At 33.2% G+C, this 21,741-nt stretch overlaps 1 protein-coding gene across 3 annotated transcripts; it reads right to left on the bottom strand.

The window, feature by feature from the left end:
• Positions 1-1,602: 1,602 nt before the first annotated feature.
• LOC111630980 (cyclin-dependent kinase 4-like) lies at positions 1,603-19,717 on the bottom strand. Of its 3 annotated transcripts, none has more exons than XM_023375156.1 (8): positions 19,465-19,717; positions 13,303-13,647; positions 2,731-2,872; positions 2,476-2,643; positions 2,299-2,408; positions 2,171-2,221; positions 1,926-2,061; positions 1,603-1,851 (listed from the first exon to the last, which is right to left on the bottom strand). In XM_023375156.1, exons 2-8 carry the CDS (start codon positions 13,602-13,604, stop codon positions 1,681-1,683), a joined length of 1,080 nt encoding a protein of 359 aa, XP_023230924.1. In that variant the 5' UTR covers positions 13,605-13,647; positions 19,465-19,717; the 3' UTR covers positions 1,603-1,680. The 3 variants fall into 3 exon arrangements, with proteins under 3 accessions (XP_023230924.1, XP_023230925.1, XP_023230926.1); XM_023375157.1 differs by lacking the exon at positions 19,465-19,717 and adding an exon at positions 16,466-16,602; XM_023375158.1 differs by lacking the exon at positions 19,465-19,717 and adding an exon at positions 13,774-14,035.
• Between the last annotated feature and the right edge of the window lie 2,024 nt (positions 19,718-21,741).

A 21,741-nucleotide genomic window follows, 5' to 3' on the forward strand; every position in this document is an offset into this window, starting at 1 on the left:
TAAAATTCATAAATTCAGTGATTACATCACCTTGGCATTGACACACAAAAACACCCATGAATGATTACATAAATGTATACTTTGATATAATCCCTTATGATACATTGGTCCCAGTTATAAAAATATGTATATATCAATTTATTGGAATTATTTTATTATGTGTAATAGTTTAGCACCAGGTAGAATTCCCTGACAACCTCCATTACTACACATTTCAGTTTGAATTTACCAGTTGCATTAGATGAGAACTGGTCTCCAAAATGTGGGTCCATAAAATAGTTATCATTTAAATGTTGACATTAATCATTAACAATAGTTCTAAAAATGTAAATCATTTCTATAATATTTATTGTAATTTTCATACCTTGTGCATAGCTCTTTGGTAAGGCATGATTAAAAAAGAAGGCCACACAGTAAGTAGATTATGCGTTATTATTTTCTGTTAGAATAATCCCTGAGAGAATTGCCTTTATCTTTAAAACAAAAATCTAATTTTAACGTTAAGTTCATCAAATAGCAAAGTTCTATTTGATATGTAAATATTGCCTGAGAATTATTTCATACCCAAATATCAAGTAGTAAAGTAGTTTAGCAGTTAATACAAATACATTTGGTGGTGAATTTAAGCTCAAAATTACAAAAAATTCCTATAAAATTTTAAAACTAATCCATTTTTTCATATTGCCAAATCTATTTTGAAACTAATGCTGTGTTGGTCCCTCTATTTCTCTAACATGAGTGATACACTCTACCACAATCCATCATGATAACTCATCATGATATCCAATACTTAAAAAACATATTCTTCAAGCCACTTAAAAAGTTTTCAATACAAACACATTTTGTTGTTGAAAAATTAATCAGAGGAGAATTGTTATCAATTTATATTAGAAAAGTTTAAACATAATCTATAAATTCTAAGTAGTTGTACAATACCAAAATATTTCATAACAGTAATTACATGTTGGAAGTCAAAGAATATTTAATTTATAAAAAAAAAAACTAAAATTAATAATACTGTTTTATATTTATATATATAAATAAATGTCAGCCTGTCAAATTTATTTGGCATTTGATATTTTTAACTTTGCCTATAGTTTCACAATTTTGGAAAAAGTAGTTTGTACTATTTATCTGGAATGTAAAGATGTACTAAATATAGAAAAATATATTATGTATGATATAAAATTTGTACAAATTGTTAAGAATTCTTAAAACTTTTTTGTGTGTATGTATACATATATATATAACTTTGACTTCCCACATGTTTAGAAAGGCAAGTGTATTTAAAATCTATATTCCATAAAATTGTAAATGTGTAGTTCTCTTTACGATTCATTTTATATAAATAAATGTTATCTGGTAATTTACAGCGTACAGATTTTGCACATCATTTATACCTTAACAAAACTTCACTCTAGTATTGCTGACCAAGTATTTACATACTGTATGAGGCTACACCAATTATATTGTGATCCTCAAATTGGCATTGCATTGCATAGGAGTTTGCATTGCATTTTTTTAAACGTTTCTTCACAATTCTGATGATACTGTATATGTGTGAATGGATATATAAATTATTTATCTACACATATACATAAATACTTCATATGTGTATAATATAAAATTGTTCAGTTATAGATTATTGCAATGTACAAATTTTTTTTCTTTGTTCCTGACTTAATCAGAAGTTTTGGAGCTGCTTGTTCCAGGTGTAGTTCCTACAGATACTCTGGATCGAGTTTTACGAGGTGGTACTGGTGGCACATAAGGTTCCAAACCGTTAAAGTACTTGTGTTTTAGAGCTTGTTTGGCACTTATCCGTTTGTTTGGATCAAAGATGAGCATTTTCTACAATAATACAAATTAAATCTATGAAAAAGTTTTAATCAAAAGTGAATAAGGAATATTTGTTACTAACAAACCTGCAATAGATCTTTTCCTTCAGGACAAATAGCAGGAACAACTGTTTCTAAAGGGACTGTTGTACAGTGTCTAAAGGCTGTCCAAGGTATGGATATATCTCTTGGCCATTCTGATTCAGGAGGTGTACCTATAATTCTGTTTAAATTTATAAATTAAGATGTATGACTATATTTGATACAAAATAAATTGTCTGGTTCATAAGTAATCAATAAGAAAAGTAAAAACAAAGATAGAAATGACTCACTCAAAAATTTTACCCAATTGATTTGCTTCTGACTGACCACAAAACAAAGGTCTAAACAAAATTTCAATTAAAATTTATTACAAACTAAACAGAACATTGTTCATTATTCTAATTGTGTTAAATCCTACCTTCTCCGGAAAAGTTCTGCAAATATACAACCACAGCTCCAAATATCGACAGACGTGGCATAACTTGACTGAAGTAGGACTTCCGGAGAACGGTACCACAGTGTCACAACCTAACAAGAAACTTCACTTGCCATCAAGCTCTAACAGTTAAAATCACAATAAACTACAAACTCTTACCACCGAGGTCAACGCAGTGTGCTGTTCGTAAATCCGAGCCAAACCGAAATCCGCTAACTTCACTTCGCCAGAGTTAGTAATGAGAACATTCTGAGGTTTCAGATCTCTATGGACTATGCGATTCGAATGAAGAAAATCTACACCACATGCCATTTGAAACATAATATGCTAAAATTAGGAATAATTAATAATTAGATTCCAAATATCCAATATTATCTCGATTACAATCTCTAGATTTTTTTTTAATACGTTTACCCTGATTTTCTCGGGACCCAATCCAGGTTCGGGACAGTTATCGAGATAGTGTGCCAGATCTTGTTCGACATGTTCAAACACAAGGTAGAGAACAAGCTGGCGTTCTTGGACTAGACGATGCCCATGGCAAACATCAAGTAACCTGAAAGTCCAGTAATGAAGCATAGTCTACTTAAATTAGAATTAGAAAAAAATAATTTATGCATAAATATCATTTAAAATATTAATACTATATTTGTATTTCTATTTTACATTTCTAAATAATTAATTAACTGTTGCATGCTGATAAATCAAGTTTTTAAACTGTGCAAGAAATTTTCTCACTTTCAGATATAAAAATTATTTCTTGACAATGAAAAGAATTAAATGCTTAATTTCTACAATGATAATTACTTTGCTAAATTATGGAATAACTATTTTAAGATGGACGAATTAGTCTATGCAGATACTATCAATGCTTATCTAAAATTGATTACTTTTATTTGAATGTTAAAAAATAAACCATGTTTCAAATGGAACAGATTTTAGGAACCATAATAAAGAAGATTTTTACGTCAGAATTAGCCAAATAAGTAGAAAGAGGCTAGATCCAGCTGTTTTAATTAAGTCCAATTAGTAACAGGTGCAAAGAGAGAAAAAGAGGTATTGAAAAAGGAGATAGAAAATGGGCTTGCAGTCAACTTAGCGGTCATCCGAGTGAGTAGGGGCAGAGGTCTGGGGTGAAGGAAAAGTATGGCAGCCGTAGGGCCCAATACCGTGTGAGGTGGAGACATGCCTGGAATGTAAGGAGAGAAAATGCAAGAATGTTGACCTGCCGCCCATTCACGACAAGCTGGGGGAACGTGGGAACGATTGTTCAACTCGAGGCCTACTTCTTGTGATCGGCCGCTTCGTGTCTCCCCGAGTCAAGTAAATTGGATTTTTCGGCTCCTCACGATGAGACGATCACGGTTCGTGAATGGACCGTTTACGATAGACAACAGGTGTCGACAGTGTCAACCTTCACGCTTCCACAAACGCTTTTTTTCGGTCGTAAAAAAAGGAATAAAAGTTTGGCCATAACAAATAACACGATTTAATAACTGGAAAAGACGGACGACCACGTCGTCGTTTTCCATTGGAAAAAGAAATGGTTAGAACAACGAAAAGACGTCACCAGATGTCGCCACCGATATGTTACCAGCAGACCACCCAGTAGGTGGGTTGAGCGAGACGGTCCTTCCGCCTGGCAAGAAAAAACATCCCAGTGGGAATTTCCCGTTTCTAAGCCCAAAGTGCGTCTGTCGTGACGGAGCAGGTGACGGTCGACGACGAAAGGAAACGCAAAAAAGCGCTGGCATCTCCCGGGGGAGAAAGACCGGAAGTATTGGGCAGTTGATTAGTGGAACCTGTATGCAGCGCGTTAATTATCCGGCAGATGCGCGCGAGCACGGAAAGCGAAATGGACGCAATTAGCAGAAAGCAGATATTATTTTATCGCGGTGCCAGCCGAGACGTAAATGCCACCTGACGCTGGTGATTGGGAAAGTGGAAGATAAAGAGCAATACTAGGAAAGAGAGCGGTCGACAATTCCGAGAACGGTAGTCAGGAAGCGGACAGTTTCCGAGATGACAGTCGGTAGCGCACGGGCGGGCAGATTAGCAGTGCCAACACAAAAGAACTCGGAATGCCGGGAAATTGATGTGTTTGTGCCGCAGGAATTCCGATCGGACGAGTTTTCGTCGCTCAATTATACAACCATTTTCGCGCCGACCGACATACTTGTAGCGGCGGCCGCCGGCCAAATTGGTGGCTGACGTACATAATTAATTCCCGCATTCCTTTTCCGATCGCTGGTCATTATTTCTGCGGACGCGGTAAGGCTCCATTGTCTGGCAACACAATGTCGCTCACCGACCATCTATCGCCCCATTCATCATCTTAACGGCATTAAGCGTCGGTTGGCCACTGCCTCCGAAACGGCCGCGGTGGAAGGTACCAACGTCGGAAGTCCAAGTATTTCCTGCCATGTGCAACAAAAGACTTTTTCTGCATTTCAATATCCGGTCCGGTCTCATCTTCCGCTAACCGGTTTCCAGGTGACGCACCCAGCCACCTTCGGTCGCTCCGCACATACCTCACCGATTTACCTGTCAGGTATGCGTTTCCTTAGCCGCCGGCTACGGACATCGGCCTTTTTTTCTGCCTGCTGCTCTTCTTCCTCCCAACCCGATGTCCCTAATGACGACGCTGTGCTGGAAAAGACAATAGCTTGCGAAGAGGGACGTCCTGATCGCTTCACTGCCTCCAGATTAAGTCTAACGTAACCGGAAAACGGTTGTCATTTTTACAGTTAAACGTTTAATGACAATGTACGCGTTGGCAAACCTATCACTTAAGTGCTAGTTGATATAATGAATGACTGGAATGTATCGCTTGACTGCTGTTCACACGAAAGAGATTTTAATGGTGTTAATTACTCGCCTCCCACTTGCCGCATAAAAATTCTCCCTATTATGCAAATGTCTATTCCCCATTTCATTTCGAACCTCGCCGGATAGACCAGTTTAGATCCTGTTAGGGAAGTGATAAAAGACGACCAAACATGGCCAACGGGATGCATTTGGTGGTAGTGGCCTCCACGGTATGCCAAACATGTTAAGTGTCCGAGCCGACGACGAGAAAGAGAAACTCGTCCATTCGGAAAACTAGCGACCCCGAATATAAAAGTGCCAGCGACACCTGCCACGTTCTGGAATGTCCCCTATTTGACGTAATGTTCACGTGACTATACAACTATTTAAATCTGGTTTCTATTTCGTTTTCCAGTCTTAAACGCGGAAGCAGATTCGTGTCCGCCGCCTCCAGATTTTAAATCCGCAATCGACTCGACACCGCACATTTTAACAACCCTTTCGTTGTTCCACTTAATACCATATAGTCTTACTGCTTCCATAGTACTCCTTTATGACCAGAACTGTCGGGGATGGCCATAACTAAAAACAAACAAAAAAAGTAAAACGAGGAGGATCGTCCATCCTTCTGCCACAGACACCCCCGTCCAAGTAGTAGAACGGGCGATCGGCACCACCGCCCAGTTTAAGAATTCCGTGTCAATATTTTGCCGCGGCGGGGGTGGCATGTTCCGCGGCGGTGTTTGCGGAAGGAGTATTGGGCTTTCCCTCCACCATGACGTCAATGCCCACGTGACATCCGACAGTGGAATGACCATTCTTAGGAGAAGGGCGATTTGATCGGACAAGGCCAGATACCTCGACTAGCAACCGGAACTAGCCTCGGGCTGATGACCGTGACGAGAATATCTTGGTCGGTGTATGGAGTTAAAGAACCAGCTAATTATATACACAGTATTACACAGTAACTGAGTGTTTAAGTTCCGAATTTTTATCCTTTCAAAATGGCTCATTTGCGTTTCCCGCCGTTCACTTTATCGTAACCGAGCACGCAAAGTCGGCCTGGCAACGGCACATTCCACGTTATTTTTGATTCTTCAATGGAGATACTTTTTATTTGCAAAACACCGAATCGCTCGCATGCAAAACGCATCGGCGTAACAATCGAAGTAAAGGTCAATTTACACCGAGCAATTTCCTGCCTTAATCGCTGGCGATCAATTAAAATCACGTGAGCGCCACCACCGACGACAATTCGCTTTTTTTTTTTTAATCGAGCTATCTTTTTATACAGAACCGAGAACTATAGATCAAAAGATTTTTATTTATATCGCGTTGAAAGTAATAATATATTTTCGTTTGCTAGAAATACGAGTATTCGATGAATATTTGTCGTGTAGCGCAACGACGATCGAAGGGAAAATTAAATAGAGTGCACGGAACTAATCGAAGATGACAAATCTTATTTGGAGTAAAAATAATTGCTAATGATGAGTTTGTTTTAATTATAATAATCGAATCGACGAGCTAACTGTCGATGGCCGAGCCCACCCATCATAAAGAAGACTTTATCACTTTCATTTTCACCGTTAGGGGCAACATTATCGACCTAAATAATAGTCTTTCGGTAGTCGGAGGACTTTTTTCGTACTATTTTTTTGTTTGGTTCGTCTACCGTGTAATTAATTTAAGATATTTTAAATAAACACACTTAAAAAAGGCATTCGACCGTCTTGGCATCTACAGCATTGAACTTGAATATTTCTCGAACGGGTTAAGTGGCGAAGAAGGGGGAAAAGAAGAGTTAAGATTCGATTAGAAACACTTCGTTTAAAACCTAATACAGATTCTATGAGAATAAGAACAATAATCGCGTGGTTAATTGATTGTGATTCTCTTCGGTTCCGGTTTGGTTTAACAAATTTCGTGATGAGTCCTTGTCCCGTATAAAAACTTACAAAACTTGTATCTTAAAACTGTAAAAATACATAAATATTAATATGGCAAATACGAATGATTTTTATATTAAAAAATCTTGGAATTTAAACGTCTCCGGTTTCTTAGTAATTACCGTCGTTGATTGACTAAAATTATAAGCATTAAACAAATAACTGATTTAATATTAAAATCGGGTTAAATTTACAAAATTCCTATGGTAGAAATATGTGAAGAGTTAAGTAAACCTTCGGTGCCAAAGAATGTTTGAAGTCATCACACAATCAAAACTATAAAGAATGGCACGGGATAGTCGTAATTTAGAATCAAATGAAGACATTCGTGTGTTTATGTGTTATCCATCAGATCTGGTGGAATCTCGTTCCAATCGACCCGACAAAATACCAGACTATCGAGATTTAAAGTTTAATAAAAAGAAGAAAAAAAAAAGAGCACATTCCTTTGAGTCTCAAAAAAGTCGTCTTAAAAATCTGTGATCTCTTTTTGATAACGATTAAAGCACAAACATTATTGGAATTCTAATGGCAGAATTGACAAAAAAGAATTCCCGATTGACTAAAAACTTTCTATTGTTTTTATCCGTTTTTATTTATTTATTTCAAAATTTTCAAATCTTTGACAATCGAAATAGAACTATCAATTAATTATCGGAATTTATCTTTATGATCTGTACGAGGTCCCAAGTTTTCATAATTTATTTCTTCCTCAGCCAGATTAAGGGTAATCGCGTGGGATTTCTAGGCAGAGTCATCATCGGTCATCTTTTTATCTGGCCACAAGACCTATACAGTAAGGTTTAGATATATTACTCTGGAATATTTGAATGAAATTTTGCATTTCGCCATCGTTACGCAGTCGGTACGTTCTCACTAGTTGATTTCGAATTAGTCGATCGGGACGTATAGTGTGATTGTTTATTTACACAGTGTCGCACTTTCTCTAGACTCTGACCATGTCAAACTGGCGACAAAATATCGCTACCTATAATACTAATGTCTAGGGATTTACAATGAATGAATGTGTTCATTCATTTTGGCACACAGCCCATTTATCTGACACCGAGTCGGGGGAATGACCTGCTCCGCTCGCCGACAGGTGGTGTCGTGCTGTTGCCAAGCGACGCGCGTAGCACGTGCAACCATCTGGATGTCGAAGTCTTACCGCCAGGGGCGCTCTCGCAGTTGGCCATTTTTCTTTATTTGACTTTTGATGCTTTTTTTAAAAATCTGGAAAAAAAGCCAAAATTCTTTTTCTTTTTTTGTGTGAATATTCCAAATATTCGAAAAGTAAAATTCTGTAATTCTTTTTAATATTGAAAAGAATTACAGAATTCCACTGACAGATAATCAATATTTAATTTTTATATTTGTTTTATTAACTTAAATGCAGTAAAAAATATAATATTCGAAGTTATATTTTTTAATTGGTCTGCTGGCTCTTAATTAATCAAATTGCCTTTAAAAAACAAAATTTTTTTACATACAACTCTATTTCAAAAATAGATTAAAATATATATTACAAGAAATACAAGTATTTAAAATTTACTGTAAAAGCTAAACAATATTCAATGTGTATTAGAAAATCAAATCGTATAAATTAAAGCTTTACTGTTAATTGTAAGCCCAAATTGTTTGTCTAAAAGTCAATATATAATAAACTTACGATTGTGCAATTCTGATTTATCAATACGTTCAAAATATTTTACAGATATTAAACATTTCGATTCATTACTGTTACGTAGATTAATCTTCAAATTACTTTTTCATTCATTTATTTTATCGAGAATGAAAATTAGACTCAATCAACTTAGAAAATTAAACTTCATTAAGTTAAGTTTTGTTAGTTATAAGAATATGGCTGAAAAGGAAATATTTAAGTGCATTTATATTTATTTATTACAGTCGACCCCCTATAACACTGTTGATTATTACGTTTTATATGAATTCCATGTTGTACGAGTCACTTAGATTTTACAAATACGTGTGCCGGGCTGTGAACGGCTCATGTATTTGTAAAATCTAAGTGACTCGTACAACATGGAATTCATGTAAAACGGAACAATCAACAGCGTTATAGGGGGGTCGACTTGTATATATTTTTAGCTAATATATGTTAGATAAAACATTACTTTTAATTTGAATATTATTTCAATAAAATTAAATATTTATTAAGGAGAGTTCAGTAAATGCATTATTTGTTTTTCTAAACACCAAAAATAATTGAAACAATGCTATTATAGTTTACTAAACAGTACATACGAACTTATGAATACAGAACAGTTATTCTAGAATTTTCTATTGTCGTTTCTTAACGGAAATTACCACAAATATGTGCTTTTTCGAAGTAGCTATTAGTATTATCTCTAGAAATACAGAAACATAATGATTGCATTTACCTATTGCAACAATTTGTTTATTGAAAACAATGTTTTAAGCTCCTAAGTTCACATATCCGTGTATAAAATGTTTGCACGACATTTCCATTTTAAAATAAATTTATGCCAAAAGTTTCAGAAAATAATTCAATAGATTTCAAGAGAAAAGACTGCAATAATTATGAATCACAATACGTGCGTGATTAAATAAAAGAAGTAAGTTAAACAAAATAATAATTATTATTATAAGAATCACTTTAAAAATAACTATTTTCAGCTGTTTTTCCAGTTATAAAGATACAAGTTTAAGCAGTAGAATTTTAAAATAGTCTCCGTTAAAATTTTGTAATAAATGTTTAATATCATAATAATTAGTTTTTCATTTTACTACATATTAAAAGAAAATTGACAAAATAATTATAAATTTTCCCACTTTTTTATTCCATATACAATCGTATACAAAATGGACGAAATAAACATAATTTTTTTTATTTTTAATAAGTTTTCAATTAACATATCTATCATATTGAAATGAAACAAATTTGACTATTAATACACTGAGATAGTTTCAACTCAGAGAAACATTAGAAAGAAATAACTGTAAATAGAATAAATTAATGCGACTAAATTTAACGCACAGTATATTAATTAGCATAACATAATAACTCATTCGGAATAAATGATCATTCATTCCTATGCTACTTTGAAATATGTAGCATTAATTAGCTCTTAATAAACCTCATCACGACAATTTAGAAAAGTGTTAAACGAATTTAGAATGCTTATAATCCATATTAGTTATAACAAATGCTGTGGGCTTAATACTTTGTATCAAAGAGTATGAAATTGGATAGTCTCCAACAAACAGGAATTAGTCAGATATCGATAATAAATTCTTTTCTATAACTTTGGAAGATAAATGTGACAACCGAAACATCAAAATATATCTATAAATCATTAGATAATTATCTGCACGTTTTAAATTTATTTCTCTTGACGAACTTTGTAGTAGCGAATTAGAAAAATTAATTAGTAAGAATTAAAATATCCTTGATGAATTTGGTTTTATGACGTCAGCATTAACTCAGTAACAATTTTGGAATGTTTACTTTATATGATTAAATCTTGGCCTTATTCTATTTATGTAAATCGCATTATTGAGGCCGCAATTGTTTTGAGTTATATAAATAAATGCGAATAATTTTGGAATATAATTCGAGAAGTATGCAGTTGGGCAAGTCAACTATTTAATCATACTAAAATTTGTCAAATATTAAATGCATTCGTCATCCGGAAATAAGTCATATGCCTAGAAGATTTTCTGAATGCATTCGAACGAAATACTTAATCCTACTCTCATGTTGGGGGAAGGGGAGATTTTTTCTTTCTTCGGTAACTTTAATATGATTTTTAACATGTAGGAAGCTATTAAACAGAATTATATCATATAATCGCTTCTATCTAGTATGACAATCAGTAAACGTTCTCCATGAACATGGGAGCACCGAAACATCGTAAACAAGCAATAATCAACACTGTATTTACTGATGACAAACGACAAATGAACAATTTGTTCCACTCACTGTTAAGAGTACCACCCACAAGAATAAACTAGTTTTTCTCCTCAGCAGGAGATGGGGCGCCATACAATCATACGGAATTCAGATCAAAAACGAAACCGCTTATATTAAATTACTAGCATAAAAAAGCTCAGCCGGTGATCGGGAGAGAGAGAGAGAGAACGCCATGGGCTATACATGTATATATGCGTATATATCTGTCTGAAAAGTTTATTTTAAGAGTCGGTTTAACTATAACAATATTCCGGAAAATCAGCTCATTTCTATATATCTTTCACCGGTACGAATCTCCCCAAACGACCGGTAACAAAAGTTCCATTGTCAATTAGACCTCGTTGCACACGCCACGCAAGAAGGATGAGAAAGAGGAAAAAACAGCACAGACAGCCAACAAGAAAAACATAGCGGAGAACATTTTCTCACAGATCTCAAATCACGTGACACGGCCAGGAAACTACCCTTATCAACAGTAAACAAATGCATCAGCTGATTCGCAAACTTACTACAGTACCTTCCTGGAGTTGGGCCAGCTGTACCGATCAGCTGTGTCTTAACTAAATGAACGGTCAAAATCCATTTAAACACAGCCGACAATTTTCTCTTTATGATTTTACGTCACATTTTCCAATATTTTAAAAATTCTCCAATAATCAATTCGAATTAAGTGGCAAAAATCTTAAATAACCTGTTTGTCTTCCATAAAGTAACAACTAGAATCTTTTTAGATAAAGAAAGGAAGTTATAGCGCCAATGGTGATTGCCATAGCTAAAGGTTTCCGCTTTGATGTCTAGTGAGTATAACAGCTAGCGGATATACACTTCCCAGTTCACCCTTAATACTACTGAGCCTTCACGACATATCCTGTGATTAAAATTTCTGCTGAGAGATATAAGATGACATTCGACACAGAAATATATCGCTATGAATGAAAACTCGTTTATTTGTCTCGAAGGAATGTAAATTATCTGATGTCATTTTTAAATTGATATATTTAATTTTTTTCATTTATATTACTAAGATTTATTTATAAACCAAAATGAATTTTTTTCTTCGTAATGAAGCTGAACAATTTTGTTAAAGTAAAATATCGCTTACAGACATGATATCATAGGCATCAAATTATCCAAAGATTTCCCTTTTAAATTTTCTTAATAAAAAAAAAGTCAATCGATTTCGCACCGCGAGGTGGTGTTGTCGCTAACTAAACAGACAACAAACAGATACTCATGTTACCATAGCAACAGAGCTCTTTACGCCGTTATTGGTTGCCGATGAAGACACTGACCAATAGGGAAGGAGATTGTCAGCTTCCTTTATTAAATACCACCGATAAGAAATGACGCAGCGGAAGTAACCTCGCTTTGAAAAGAAAAATCCCTGCACCTTCAAAATTAGGCTTTTATAAGTCGGTATGTAGGACATGTGCAAATCTGTACTTTCCCACGACTTCTTGGCGGAGTTGCTATAAACTAGCGCGTGGGAACTCGGTCTCTCCGGATATTTTTTTACTTCCGCTTCGACAAATGGCACGGAAGTAACGGCCGAGAAGAATATCTTCTAAATCGAATTCAGTATTAGTCTGTCTAGTGAAAATAGAATGAGTCAGACTAGATGTCACAGCGCTGATATCCCTAGAATGAGTACATCCTGAGTCAGATGGACGCATGACTCACGCACTTCCGACTGTAGTTCGCCGCCGAAGAAAAATAATCCTTATTTTGTCTAGTTTAATCGCTACCCACGTAAAAGCCAATTCTCAAGGACAGGTAGTCCTACTAGCGCACATCTCTCTGGCCTACCCGGTAACTGAATCAAATACGATATGGAATGCTTCCGGTTGCAAGAGGAAGTGGTGAAAACTTCAAGGATTGACCACTTACGATGACGCATGCTTCTAAACTGAACATCACCCCCGCATGCGTAACGTTTTAATCGAGTTCCGAGCGTAACAATATTCTGACTAAGTTTAATTGTGGGTGGTCTCGAAGGACGATCAACTTACGGACCGCAGGTTTTTTTTCCCTAATTGATTGTAGGAGATGAGATCGTTAACTATTTACAAAACCGAGATGAAGATTAATAATATAAAAACGGTTGACCTAATTCACGGGCCTACCTTGAATGAACGAGAAAAGCATTAGCGGGAATTTCCTAGATTGATAATAAAGGTATTACAATGAATAGCTGTTTTTTTTATAATAGCGAAACTTAAGTGCCAATGTCGATTATTTACATATATTTCTCTAAATAAAAATTAAAAGTGTTACCTCACTATATTAGGATGCTCGAACCCTTCGAGTTGTTTCAGGAACGCTATTTCACGCAGAGTACCCATCGGAACACCTTCCTCTGTAAGTGGTACCCGGACTTTCTTCAATGCCACTAGTTGCCCTTTGTTCGCTAGGTCCCTGGCTTTGTAGACGGTGCCATAGGCACCTGTGCCAATAACACAGATTTCTTCATAATTACTCGTTGTATCTTCTAAAGCGAAAGGATCTCGTTGCAATTCCGATTCGGGGTCTGGTCCTTCACCCTCTCTCTGTGACGTCACAGCACGCTTTCTGGGCATGATGGAACGGCACTAGAGGGTGTTGGTGATAATCGCCATGGAGCTGAAAAAGACAAATTTAGCATATATAATTCCAATATTACTGTAAATAACGGATAAAAAATCAAGATGGGTGTAAGTTTAAATCTTCTTTATTAAAACCAATAAGAGTAATTAAATAAGCATTAACCATAATATCAAGTAGAATAAATACGGATTTATAGCAGTTGATGCGCTGGCGGGAGCGTGGGTGAAAACGCCACAACGACATCATTGGCCTGCAGGCCCGGTAACAGGCCAGCCAGCCGTTTAACCAGCTGATATGCCTGCATTCCGCCCATACCGAGCGTCTCTGTGCAAACTGCGCACTTTGACACAGTTAGCTGTAAACACACCGATCAGTTAGTTAATGGTCTCAAAGCCAAGCCTATATTTCTTATAGGTGATTGACCTTATGCCATTCGTCGCCGGAATATACTTATAATAGGCCCACGGATCTATTTTTTAAAACCTATCACAATGACTGACTAATTTTCTAAGATTAATGAATATTTTTAGAGAAATAACTTTAGAAAAAAAATTCTGATTTATCATTTCTACGAAGTCAGAAAATTTTGTAGTTAAATGACAAAGGATTTAAATTACGATTTAAAAAGGCTGAATGTAAATATAGTTAAGACAACAATTTGAAGTCGTAAAGTTCATATGATGAATTTGACTTGCAAAATCGAGATTCTTTGTAGGTTGAAATAACAATATCATACTGTTCACCTATGTCGTTATAATTTTCACATCCTCTTTAAGGTACTTTGACGTCGGAAAAAACGTAAAATAAGTTCGAACAAACCCACGATAGAAAATTTTTGGAATTTGTTCTACGCAATTTTGAATGTCACCATCAAAATAAAGAGTTATTTTAAACAAGGTTTTAGCCATCGGCCGTTACAAAAAAAAAAAAAAAAATTAACTATGCCTGTCACTTCCTTAATTTCAAAATTATTATTATATTTTTTCCACCTCATTAAACTAAACAATTAATTTTGCTTCAATAAAGAATTTCGCTTTTATTAGAGTCCAAATGGGCAAGGACCAAATATTTGATTTAAAATATCGACATTAGTTTCTTTATGAAAAAATGCCACTTCTTTCATGTTTAAAACCACTGCAAACGAGAAAAAATGCAATTTAATTGTTATTATTTCCGGTAGGGTATGTTTTTGTGGTATGTTTTTGTACAGTGATCTTTTAACCGGTCACGACCAAGATGGCGTCGTCTGGTCGTCAAGAGGAGCATGCATCTATCATTCTGATCACAGTACAGATCGAAACAAATTCGAAACTGAAAAAACCAAATAATACGATAGATCGATCAAGATGACACAATGATATCCAATATTAACAAAGAAGCGGATCAGAAATGTCAGTCATTCACAAACTGAGACCAGACGGCGTCTGTTACACTTATATTGACAGGTAAACATTCTAAAGGGTGTCAAAATCGATTACATTTCACCCGTTTGTTAATCCTAAAAGGAAAATCCCACTCTAAGTTTCAAGATATATTGCCTTAACAACATCTTCGACTTGCTTAAATACACCAGAAAATAAAATATTAAAATATACGCGATAAACACTCTCTTTCTTGTCTTGGGATTAGTTATGTGTGCTTCGGGCATTGGATGATGCGGTTCCTTTACAGTATAGCCCAGTTAGGGCCCCCTGGACAGGCACGGGGGCACAGCCCACCAAACAACATGCTCCCTTTTTCCAGGAAGAAGGACATTTTTCTCTTCAACCCATCAAGATGGACACGACTCTCTGCACCCCACCTCTAACCCTTATAGTGATTACGGTTTGGTGGCTCCACTCACTTAACTCAAACGCATCAGGTATTAAAATTACACAGTTATTAAGCCTTGATACGTTAATTAAGTCATCCCTAATACAACACTTACTTATTTATCACTATATAAACATCATTTAAGACTGTTTTCGGTTCACATAATTCAACTAAATAGTTATTTTATGCAGACAATATATTAAGTTTATCGAATTTAATTCCTTTATAAAGTTATTACCCGTTAAATTCGGGCGGCATAAAGATAAAAATTAACAGCTACAGAACAATGCGACGAAGCTGATATTTCGAATATTACAACTATTATCTATCATCTATCTCAAGAAATAAAAATCTGACCCCTGAAGTGAGCTTATCGAAACACCCACCTAGCAAATCGAGCCTTGCAGGGAAACTACAAAGTTTCGCAACCCTGCATGTTCGGCTTTCCGTTAAACATAAAAGACATACGGAGCAGTCAGCTATTCTAAATTATATTTATTAATAAACTTAATAATAGTCATAAGTACGCGCATTAAAAGAAGAAACGTATCATNTCATGTCGTATCCTGAAAATTTCGTATGCTGGAGCGTTCGTATCCTGAGGTACTACTGTATTTTAAGATATGAAGTTTTAAATTTTATTGTGTTTGTTCTAATGTATAATATCAATAGATAAAATTATATTTATTAATAAACTTAATAATAGTCATAAGTACGCGCATTAAAAGAAGAAACGTATCATTATTAGTCTGTATTATTATGTTAATTGCTTATTACTCGAATTCGTTATAATATAGCCAATTTTGCAGCCTTTACATATTAATATATACTAGTAAACCAAACATTCAATGAACCTCCATTATAAATTAATTTTTTAATTAAGTGTAGAATTAAACAGAATAAGTTTGGATAAAGAAGGTTAAATATTTTTCGAAACGAGTCGGGATATTAACAGAAACCCATCATTACAGGTAAAACAATGGGGTTAAAATAACGTTAAAAGATAAGGAATAAACCGGATAAGAGCATTAAATCTAAACACCTTTCGAACGAGAACATCTGCTTTTATAAAATACAACGGAAACAAAATATCATCTGCTCATTTATCCCAAATCAATAAAAATTATCAGCTGCTCCTGTTTAAAAACGGTTATGATTCTGATGTCACATACGTTCTGATTGATTTGTTTTTTGAATGATTTGAAAAAACAGCTGATCAACGGAATGAAACGGGTAATTAGCGTTAATAAGAATGAACAAATTTCAAATACAATTTCATTCCGTTTCAATTACTTAAATTATATTTAATTATTAAAAGTTGTAAAATGAAAACTAACTTTATAATTAACGAAATATCACTTAATTTCATTGAATTTGTCATTCGTAAAGTATATACGACAATTTCCTACATTCCCATATAATAGGATTATCTAAACAACAGCAAATTAACTTTAATCACCTTTAAATAGAGTTAATTTGGAAATAACATAGCAAAGTAGCATTAACTTTCTTTTGTATCAAAATATATTACTTTCTTTTTTATTTGAGTTATCAAACAGTTAGAGAAAAATGTCAACACGAGAAAAATTTAAAAAATATATATTGAAAAAGCTAACAACCAGTTAATGGCAGTGTATATCAATTTTGATCAGCAATAAGTGTGTGTGTATATAAAAGGGTTGTCTGATATTATAACATGCTTCATCCATGCAATGTTAGGAGCACTCATTTGTGTCGAATTGTCGATAGAACGAGCCATGTTCCTATTTACAATAGATAACATCAGAGCATAAATGGTCCAGTGACAATAGACAACGTTAGGAAAGGGGGAATCATTGATGTGAGTCTTTGCGTGCTCCAAATAAGACATCGTCTATACTAACAATATAATTAAGTTATAATCCTGAAATATATACAAACTCACAAGTAATATCGTTAAAATTTAATATCACGAAGTTATAAGCCGGCCATATTGAAAATTGGCCTAACGCAACTGTATCTATAAAACCTCCTTTTATTTATTGTTCTTAAAGATTATATTTGGCATAATTGTGTAATTATGTTCCTACTTAATCGTCATGTATCACTATATACGTTTTAAACGTTTATCTGGTTGTGTACTCAATTATTAAAAGATGAATGCCGACACTATTTGTTTTTTTCAAGTAGTTTGCTTATTTAGTTTATTATTTAAAACTTGTTTTACATAAATAAAAGAATGTTTATGTTTATAACTATCTATACACTATTAGCTAACTTCTTATATACTTTTAATAAACCTTCTATTAATATATAAAAAAGCCGACATATAAATTTGCGGAGCTCCAGCAGAATGAAAGGATCAACATTGATACTATATTAGCCATAAGTTTAATGCTAATTTCTTAAATATTTATATATTTATTTAAACAAATTCAATTTTAAATCCTTATAGAGACCTTATAATTTTAATTCAACATAATTTTATCATCCTTATAAAAGATTATTCAAGAAATTTTAAGGAAACTTCAAATCACTATGGAAGAGTTAGTGACAGAACTTAGATGATACACAAGCAGAAAACTCTTTAAAATTTTAAAAATTATTTAAACTTTTTATATTAAATAGATAATAAAATTATATCCAGATGTATATAAAATGTTTTAATTAATAAACTATTTGTTTAATTGTTAATTATGATGAGTAATCAATCAAAAACCACGATAGATTGAAAATACTGTTTTATAGTTATTTAAAAAGACTTATACATTTATATAACGATTTATTTATTAATTATTTAAAATCTTTTAACGATTATATATAAAATAAATAATATAATTTAAACAATTTAATTAAAATTGTTCAAATTACATGCTTTAATGTTACAGTATGCATTGCATTGCTAAAGTGCAGGATATGGTTATTTAAAGCTTAATATTCTTAAACATTTACTTAATTTAAATAAAATTTTTTATATTAATAGGTATAAAATTATGTAAAATTTTATATTCTAATTATAAGTATTATAATTTTAAATAAAATAAATAAGAATAATAAGAAATTGGTTTCTTTTTAAATTTAAAACGAAACCTAAGTTTTTAATGTCGGAAAGTTAATTAAAATGCTTATAATTAATTAAAAATATAAAATTTAATAAATATATAGATATTACTAAAATATTTTAATCAACTTTATAAATTTATTTAAAGTTAAAACTGAAAGCGACACATTAATTCGAATGCAACATCATTAATACTTGAATGTGATCGTTTTAACACTTAATAAAGTTAATAATTTTATAATTTAGCTTATATAAATTCTGTACGTTATTTTTTAGCAGATATAAGGCTTTAAAGTTAAATATTTTCGACAGAATTTAACAAACGAGTGCATTGTAAATAGGCCTAAATTCAGATAATCTTTTATGAAAAACTCATTCACACGATCGAAGCAACAGCCATGTTCAATTACTAAAATATGCTTTATATATATATATATCATATAATAATTTTAATGATTTATTATTAATTTTAATTATAAAATTAATTAAAATAATAAATGTATATCTAAGTTTTTTAAACTGAATTTTTACGATTTCTTGGTAATGGAGTGACTTTGAACATTGACTACGAGTTCGAATGCTTTGTTAAATTAACAAATATTTAAGATGAATAAATTCGAGAAAGAAATCGTTTTTGTTATAGTTTACAGATTAAATCGAATCTCTAACTTTCGTTTTCTAATAATTCTCATAATTATATGAAATTGAAATAAAATATAATTACTTTGCCACCGATTAATAATTTCTATTCTATATAAAGGATTGGTGGTATAATTCTTAAAAGCTATATAATTGTCATCGAAACATTTTCTATAATCAAATGATATTCTTTTTACTGTCAATGACTGAATGGGGAAGAAATAATAATAATAAAAATATATACATATATATATATACACACGAGAAAAAAATAGTTTCCTTTCGTTTCTTTTTGGATTTTTTCAATTTTTTTTCGATTCGTATAAATGATTATAAAAATGAATCGAAAAAATAGTATTTACCTTCTGGTCCCCCACAGTCGATTCCTCGTTAACACAGACACAACTAACTTCCCCAAACAACTGTTGCCAGCATACAGGCCTGGCAATGAATGAAATACCAACAAACGTGCTGCCGACTTCCGGCACAGACAACGTCATCCGGCATTTGATCTGGCTTAACACAACTCCATGTATTTAATCGACACGCAATGTTTAAATCTCAACGACAATCGATGCAATTCCGGCACACTTCTAATAATCTATTCATTCTGGTGTTAAAGATCATTCTGACACTATGTGATTTTTGGGCTAGAAATGAGGCCACGTGGTCTATCGGCGATGAGCCGTGATTGGTTGATTCGTGGGCCAGAGTCTATCCCCTCGCGTCTGGTTATCCCTACCAGCAGACGTCTTGCCCGCTTCTCCAGGTGATGGAAATTTTACACCGTGGGAAACTTTATGCCGCCTCTGACGCTCCATAGATGGCGTTATTATCCAACCGCTATCCTGTGGATTGTTGTAGGAGGCGTGGTTTGAATTTTGTGGGCGGTTTGGGACAAACTGTGTGACGTCACGCCACTAAATAACTATCCCCGACGCTCGAGTAGTGAGTGAAATCGTCCAGGTTTCTGCCGATCTGTGATACATCCAAGCATGAAGTATGTGGGAAAGAATGGATTGACTGTGAATAACAAGCGCCGTAAAACTATTCATGTGTTGATTCTTCAAAAATTAGCATTGCCGCTCCATTCCGTTCATTCGATGTTCTTTTTTTAACATTTCTTTCGGTTTGTTTTTATTCTCGCGCTCTTTTGCTCGCTTTACTTATCTTAATGACTACTTTTCTTATCTTCTCTTTTGCCGCACGAAAGTAATTGACTAATTAAATATATTCCAATCAGAATTAGTTAAGTGAAATAGAACTAATTGGTGAATTAAACAAAAATTAATAATTGTCAATTCTACTTACTCCTTTATTATATAAATGGCTTTTACTAATCTCAAATATTTATATTAAGTCTTTAAATATTACAATTTATATCTTACATTTCGTAACTTTACAGAGATTGAGGTCGCTGTTATATACGAAATATGTAAAATTTATATTAATGCGGTTTTTTATACGAAGGAATTTCAGTCTTCCTACAGAAAAAAAAAAAGTGAATGATATCGCCATCTCGTGTTTGATTGAGGAATTATTCCTTTTCTGATTTAAATCTTTTAATTAGCGTGTAAAAGTTTTATAACTGTTGAAAAATGCCTTAATAACTTCGATACTGTCGCTCGAATATTTAAATATAACTTATTATTTACATATTACTCTCAGCAAAATGTATTATTAAGTATCTCTGAAAATATGTTTTGAAAGCGAACGTTTTATTGTGTTATAAATATATAATTTTATTCAAATAAAATACCGTGTAAAATAATAACTACTAATTGTTTTTAATTTTAAGATCACGAATTCAGCAAAATCAAAGAAAAAGTATGTCTCGGATGTGTTTATTTAAAAATCTCTATTATTATTATTCAATTCATATAATCGATAATCACATAGAAAAATTTCACATTAATAAAAAAATTTTTATTTTTATTGATAAAATTCCTTTTCTATTTAGAAGGTCAAAATATGATTTATTAATAAAATGTTTCGGTTTATCTTCCAGCCACATAATTTCATTAAAATATGCAGTATTTAGATCTTGTGTACAGGATATTACAAAGCGGACAATTCGCATAATTACAGTATTTTCAATTAGGAACGATGAATAAATTTATTTTTTAAATAATTGCTTCAATTTTTTTAGCTTTAATATTATCATCGGACAATTAAAATATTTTAAAATTGAATTTATTAAAAATCAAATTGTAATACAAAAGTTTGTAATTATACGTAGTGAAAACGCATATTTTAAAGTAATTTTTGCAAGTTTTGTTATAGATTTACGTTTAGAAAAAATAAAGAATTAAACTTGTTCTTAATGTAGTATTAATTTAATTACAGTTACAAGTAAAAAGAAGGAAATAAACTTTTTAGCTTTAATTCGATTCGATTCATATTTTTTCTTTTTTTTATTGTTGTGCTTTGTAAGGAATTTTTTGCAATTTGTTCGAACAAAGACTTTGACAGCATCGAACATTTCCAATGTGTAAAAACGTTTGCAACAATCAAGAAAGGAAGAATTATGGAGACGAAAAGAAAGCGTTTGAAGCGAAAGGAAGGGGGGAATCCCAAGTCTTTATCCCAGAACAAGAGATCGGCGGTGTTTTTTGAACGATTCGGTCTGACAAAATTGC

This window comes from Centruroides sculpturatus, unplaced genomic scaffold (genome assembly GCF_000671375.1).
Source record: "Centruroides sculpturatus isolate CEXI.00-Female unplaced genomic scaffold, Cexi_2.0 scaffold564, whole genome shotgun sequence".
Lineage (NCBI taxonomy): Eukaryota > Metazoa > Arthropoda > Arachnida > Scorpiones > Buthidae > Centruroides > Centruroides sculpturatus.